Source organism: Notothenia coriiceps, unplaced genomic scaffold, assembly GCF_000735185.1.
Source record: "Notothenia coriiceps isolate Sejong01 unplaced genomic scaffold, NC01 NC01_scaffold00037430, whole genome shotgun sequence".
In the NCBI taxonomy this organism is placed as follows: Eukaryota; Metazoa; Chordata; class Actinopteri; order Perciformes; family Nototheniidae; genus Notothenia; species Notothenia coriiceps.
This window is the reverse complement of record NW_011370131.1, coordinates 117278-123760: the sequence shown is the minus strand read 5'-3', so window position 1 is coordinate 123760 and position 6483 is coordinate 117278. Positions and strand designations below refer to the sequence as shown.

The 6483-nt window shown below is 46.6% G+C and overlaps 1 protein-coding gene across 1 annotated transcript; it reads right to left on the bottom strand.

Moving 5' to 3' along the window:
* Positions 1-2541: 2541 nt before the first annotated feature.
* p2ry1 (purinergic receptor P2Y1) lies at positions 2542-5639 on the bottom strand. The gene is made up of 2 exons (XM_010796978.1): positions 5340-5639; positions 2542-4957 (listed from the first exon to the last, which is right to left on the bottom strand). The coding sequence occupies exon 2, from the start codon at positions 4926-4928 to the stop codon at positions 3867-3869; it is 1062 nt and encodes a 353-aa protein (XP_010795280.1). The 5' UTR covers positions 4929-4957; positions 5340-5639; the 3' UTR covers positions 2542-3866.
* Between the last annotated feature and the right edge of the window lie 844 nt (positions 5640-6483).

Below are 6483 nucleotides of genomic sequence, written 5' to 3'. Positions count from 1 at the left end.
CGGGACCCTGTCTGGCCTCTCTGCTTCCGAGGATTTTCATCGCCGGCGCGCCGCGGCACGTCTGCCTGCGCGCCGGCGTTCCTCTCCTGCTTGCCGGGACGCCTCCAGCGCCCTGCTTGAGGAGACCTTTTCATGCCGCGCCGGGCGGTACGTCTGCCTGCGCCGGTTGCTCTCCTGTTTTCCGGGGACGCCTCAGCGCCTGCTGAGGACTTCATGCCCGCTGCCGCGGCACGTCTGCCTGCGCCGGGTTCCTCTCCTGCTTGCCGGGGACGCCTCAGCGCCTGCTGAGGACTTCATGCCCGCCGCCGCGGCACGTCTGCCTGTGGCCGGGTTGCTCTCCTGCTTCCCGGGGACGCCTCAGCGCCTGCTGAGGACTTCATGCCCGCCGCCGCGGCACGTCTGCCTGCGGCCGGCTTGCTCTCCTGCTTCCCGGGACACCTCAGCGCCTGCTGAGGACTTCATGCCCGCCGCCGCGGCACGTCTGCCTGCGGCCGGGTTGCGTTTTTTTCCTGTTGGGTTCTCCGCGACGCCTATTGCGGCCCCCTTACGACGGCCCGTTCCGGCCCGCCCCCGGTGGGCGTGCCCTCGCCCTTGTTAGGGCCCCTACCCGCTCCTGCGGCCCCCTTTCATGGCCCGTTCCATGGCCCGGTCCTCACCTGCGACCACACCCTCGTCGGCCCCTGTGGTGCTTCCTCCACGGGCACGAGGATTTATTTTTGCCTTGTTTGAATTCTGGGGGTGGCTTGTGTGGTGACCACGTATTTAACTACTGGTTCATAATTCAAACTGGGAACTACAGTTGCGGCTATTGTTCCCGCACGGACATTTTATGTGTTGACTTATAGTGTGTGCCCTCTTGGCTCTTCCTCTTGTCGACCCGGGCTGCGAGCCGACAACATGTCTTACTCTGCTCTCTATTAAAGTCCCCTTTTCACATCTCCATTGGACCGCCTCCGACTCCATGTCCTCGGCACGACAGCATACTGTTTATCTCCAAGTGCTGTGCATTGCCAAACAAAATTCAGTGTAAAGTAAGATGTAAAATCTGAAAAATGCTTATAATTTTAGGTTTTATTGGGGTTTTTAGGGCATGATTCACTATAATGCTGGCCATAGTGGGAACTTAATATTCTTATATCTGCTCCAGTGGTCTTTACAGCTCTGTCACATGGTGTCTGTGGACCCACTGAATTTTACAGCTTTCCCACATCACTGCGATCATGCTGTCCCATGATTGTTTGTATCATGAGTTCCTCACCAAATACGAACTGCTTTTTGATCATGTTCGGGTTTTGTGTGGTTAGCGGTAGTTCTTGGCGAAAGCAGGTGCCCCTGTGATAGATGTGGTTCTGCTAGCTCCCACGGTATATCTCCAAGAACAAAGCTCAGTATTTTAGTTTAGCTGTCTCTAATGTGGGCCCCCCTGCCACCAACCGTTTCCTCGGGAAAAACAAACACAAACTTTGTTCTCCACAGATGCCATTACTCTGCACACTTCACTCTTCCTTCTTTGTCTTCCCAACACTTATGCAAATAGAATAGGTGGAAAATTGCAGGGAAGAAAAAGGCTTTTTTCCAATTCTAGATTCAGAATAAAGCGAGGAGGATGTGAAAGAAAAGAGGTGAAAGGTGGCTGAGAAAGGAGGGAGGAGATACTGGCAAACATCCCAGCTTTCTGCAAGTCAAGATTTGACACTCAAAAACAAAAGCTCTGATTTTGGCTTGAGATTTAGTTTGTCTGAATATAACCTTCCTTTAATCAAATCAAGTGTACAGGGCAATAGAATATGTAGCATATAATACAAATAAACAGATATTAATATTCCTGTAAACTATGTCCATGTCATGGCAACAACTAGTGACAGCTATAACAGTCACCTATTGAAGAAGGGCTGCATTGCCTTTCGGCTCAATAACAGGGGCGAAAAAACACTTTCTCTCTCACACACACACACACACACACACACACACACACACACACACACACACACACACACACACACACACACACACACACACACACACACACACACACACACACTTGTGCGCCAAGTCCAGCCATGCAGTTTGCACCTCAAAGCCAGGAAATCAAAAGGCGTTTGTTTTCATGGACCCTGTTAAGAGAACGAAGGTTAGTTGGTTTCCTGTGCCCACAACATGGCGCAGCTCCGGGGTTCTGGCAACAGCCTCGCACACTTGTCTGCATCAATAACCCCACACTATTGTGAAAGACACAAAAGCTGTCTTAGGATAAGCCAGGAGAAAAAGGTGCCACTCTTTATTCCTCCCTCGTCCCTTCGCTTCCTCCCGGCTGTGTTGAAAAACAAAGTAAACAGAACTGTGGAGAAACTAGAGGAGCAGCGAATGGAGGGACTCTGCACGCATGTCTACACAACCAACAGTGTTTGTTCACTCGTAACAGTGAGCGGGCTTAACTAAGAACACGTGCAGCTGGCACAAACAAAGAGGCATTAATCCATTACATTTTAGACTTAAAACGAGGCACTAGCCTGAAAGAAATATGTGAGTCTCGTAAAATTGTCTGGCACAGTTTATAGAAAAAGTTTATTGACAAAGATACACGTGGCCCCAGATATCCTGTACAGGTGATTCACTTCCTTTCTTGACAAAAGGTGACCACATTACAGATTTACAATAGTATTAGTACAGACATCAAACACCTAGTCCAGGGTAAAACACACCCTGAGAGCTCCACGATCATTTCTGCAAAGTGATTACAACAGATGTAAAAGAGAAATGATTATCTGTCAAAACACGGACACAGTGCAGTATTTACTTTGAGGTATTTTATACAAACATGTCTTCAATATGTTGGAGTCACAAAGCAGATGATTGAGTGTGTGTATCGTTTATGCTCATTTAAAATGCATTGTTATTCCCTAGACTGCAATAAACACTACATTAGATACTGTGGTTATTTACTGATGGTATTTGATACTGGACTCATGCACTAAAGGTATGGATTGGTGGTACCAACTTGAAGAGTTACCAACACATACTAGCCTGAAACGTCACAACATCCTGTACAGCACACATCAAAGAACATTCAGTGTAGTATCATATACACAAAAAATACTGTAAGTATTATCTTCTCTTTTTCTCTGTAAGGAACAGGTTTACAAGGAGAGAAAGATTGTGGTAACAGAGCCGTTGCAGACCTTAAACTCAGTGCTGTCAAATTGAAAAACTAGTCGACCACATTCCTCGCCGAGTCAGTAATAGATGGAGAAATAAACGAGGAGTGATGGGTAGCTCTCTGAGCCGAGAGTCCCCGGTCATAGTGCATTATAATGTCTGCACGGCACATCCAGCAGTCTTAGGTTCAGTGCATTTAATTTTTCTCTAAGAGCCATTGCAGGTATGCTTCCTTAACCACATTCTCACCTGCTTAATAGCTATTGATTAAGTATCAGCCCGATGACTAAGAGGTGCCATCCGTTCAGTCCTATTTTTCCAGAACAAATTGATGAACAGGACTGTGAAGCTTGTAGGGAAACCTAGTTCCCGCAGCTTGTCTGATCCTAATGTTCATTTTGTCCGACATATAGGTAATATAGACTATTTGATAAGAATAAAGAGTGATGGCTCTGACATTTAGAGTACAATACGTGTACGGGACAATACAGTACAATAGCTTATCATCATCGACAGGCTGCAAGCGAGCAATTGGTTAACACAGGGTTAAATGAATGTATTTATCCTACAGTTCTATAAACCATCAGCCATTAAGTTTTAAACAGCCTTCAGTCCACACAGTGCATTCATGTATTCAATACAAAGTCCATCATGGTTTTCTAAAGTTAATAGAGATCCACATCCGTAACCGGGTACACAGGGGTGAGTTTTCACAGCCTCTGGTCCCCATTCTCCACATACTCTGCCAGGCTGTTGAGAGCCGTCTCCTCGCTCTTGGACTGGATGACATTGTCCCCCTTCCTTGAGGGCTTCTTAGTGGCCCGTGACAGCTTTCTCCGGAAGTTATCTCCAGCCAGGAAGTAAAGAATAGGATCCACACAGCTATTGAGGCTGGCCAGCCCCCGTGTCACCTGGTATGTGGCGTAGACACGGTTGTTAAAATCACACATGTCCGGGCTCTGGAAGTACAGCCTGGCCCTCATGTTGAGGTTCTTCATCACATGGAAAGGCAAGTATGAGACGGCGAAGACTGCAAGCACGATGATAACCAGGTGGATAGATTTCTGCCGCAGGGGAGCGTTGTTCATATCATTGTATATTAATGCGTTGACGATCATGCCGTAGCAACACAATATGATAAGGAAGGGGATACAGAACCCGAACACAGTCAAAGTCATGCTGTAGATAAAATAACCGGGTAACTCATCTTCAGTGGTGGTGTCATAACAAGTGGTGGCATTACGCTTCAAGCCAGTCCTAGAATAATATAAGATGGGGGAGATAGCTATAATAACCACCACCCACACCAACGCGCTGGTAATAACTGCATTTTTCTTTTTTAGTCTGCCCAGAGACTTAAGCGGGTGCACAACCCCGGTGTACCTGTGAACACTGATGCAGGTCAGAAACAGAATACTTCCATAGAGATTCACGTGGAAAATGAAACGCTGCAGTCGGCACAGAATATCCCCGAATATCCAGTCTGTTTTGTTGAAGTAGTAGAAGATGAGGAAGGGCAGAGAGAGGACGTAGCAGAAATCAGCCAGAGCCAGGTTGAACATGTAGACGGAGATGCTGCTCCAGGGTCTCATGTGGCACACAAACATCCAAATGGCCAGGCTGTTGCCCACCAGCCCTGTGAGGAAGACCATGATGTAAACAGTGGGCAGGTAGTAGAACTGGAAACCGGTTTTGGTGAGGGAACATCCTCTTGTGTGATTGTGGATATCTGATACATTCATCAGGGAGGTCAAGTTCAGGTCCGTGGTCATGGTGTCAGGGGCAGAGGAAGGTCCTTTTACTGCATGAGAGGGGTGGACAGAAAGGAAATAGTAGGTATTTAAGGGCAGTTTTGAACACAAAAGTATAGGTTGAATATGTCAGTGATATGTTGGTATATCCGTAGTCATTATGTTTTAATGTAAAGGCGTTTGCATTCAAAACCGGTCGTGCTCAGACTCCACGTTTAAGCTCCAAACTTAATTTTGTGGAACGCCTATGTTCAATCTAACAAACACTGGAGTGTAAGCACACACACACACACACGCACACACACACGCACACACACGCACACACGCACACACATACACATACACACACACGACCACACACACACGACCACACGCACACAGAGAGAGAAAAAAAAAAAGAGAGAGTAATAATAAACCTATTACAACACTCACCGCTGAGTTAGACTTGTTTTCCACATTCCTATAGCCTTAACAGTTGCAAATATTTCAGTCAACACGCGGATGGTACGTTACGAGCTGTCAGGTGTCATCGTTCAGTCTCCTAACTGTTGGAAATTGTTTAAAAGTTGCGATATCCTTCAGGTTTGCACTGACACCTCAAGGGGGAAATGGTTTGCGGAGCCTCGACTTCCCACAGCAGCGGCAGCGGGGCGAACAGAGACAGCTGCAGGCTCTGGCACGAAGATCAGGAATTGCAAGCAGGCTCCGTAAAGCGAGAGGCTCTGTGCGCTGTGGAGAGGGGAGGTGCGCACCACACTAAACCACAGTGCCGCTTCCCGTCTCCCGTGCGCGCTCTTTCAGTTCCTCCCTCCTCTCATTGGACCCTTATCAGATTTGAGCAGCCAGCACGAGCAGTAGCCTTCATACATAAATTAGATTTGTACTCAACAAAGTTATTGTTTGCTCTTCTTTGCCATCACACCAGAATAACAATGACACCATTTACATATTAGGCTTGTGATTTTACCACAAGGTGATAGCCTAATTGCATTACTACTACTTCTGTTTCAATTCAAAATATCATGAAGAAATACTAGACCCTTATATCACAGTGGGAAAGGGTACATTACCAGGTGATATTGTTGATATGGACAAAGCAATAATGGACTATAAGTCATGGTTTTAAGGTTTGTCATTGCAATTGCATTTGAGGGATTCAATGAAAGGCCCCTTCTCACAATGGCAGAAATTGCAGAAACGTTAAAAAAACGAATAACTTTTTGTATCCAGACAGTCACTTTGTTTCTCCCAAAAGGCTGATGCAGACAGCTGGATGTGTGGAACCAAGGACAAGAAAAACACTGGCTGAGGCAGTAGACCGAGGGAGGATGCTGAATAGTGAAGAGAGCTGGCAGTAAGGAGAGATAGAGAAAGACAAAAGTTCAGTTAATTATGCTGTGATGCCAAACATTCGAACATTTTCAAAAGAGGAAGTTAGCCAAGACTGCAGCAAATGATCTAACGACACCGCTAATAAATGTCCTCCATGAACTGATGTGGTCCATTAGGTGAGGTTTAGTTAAGTGGCTTTTTCATGCCATTACATCACTTAGCAACTTCTTTGTATATTTTTATT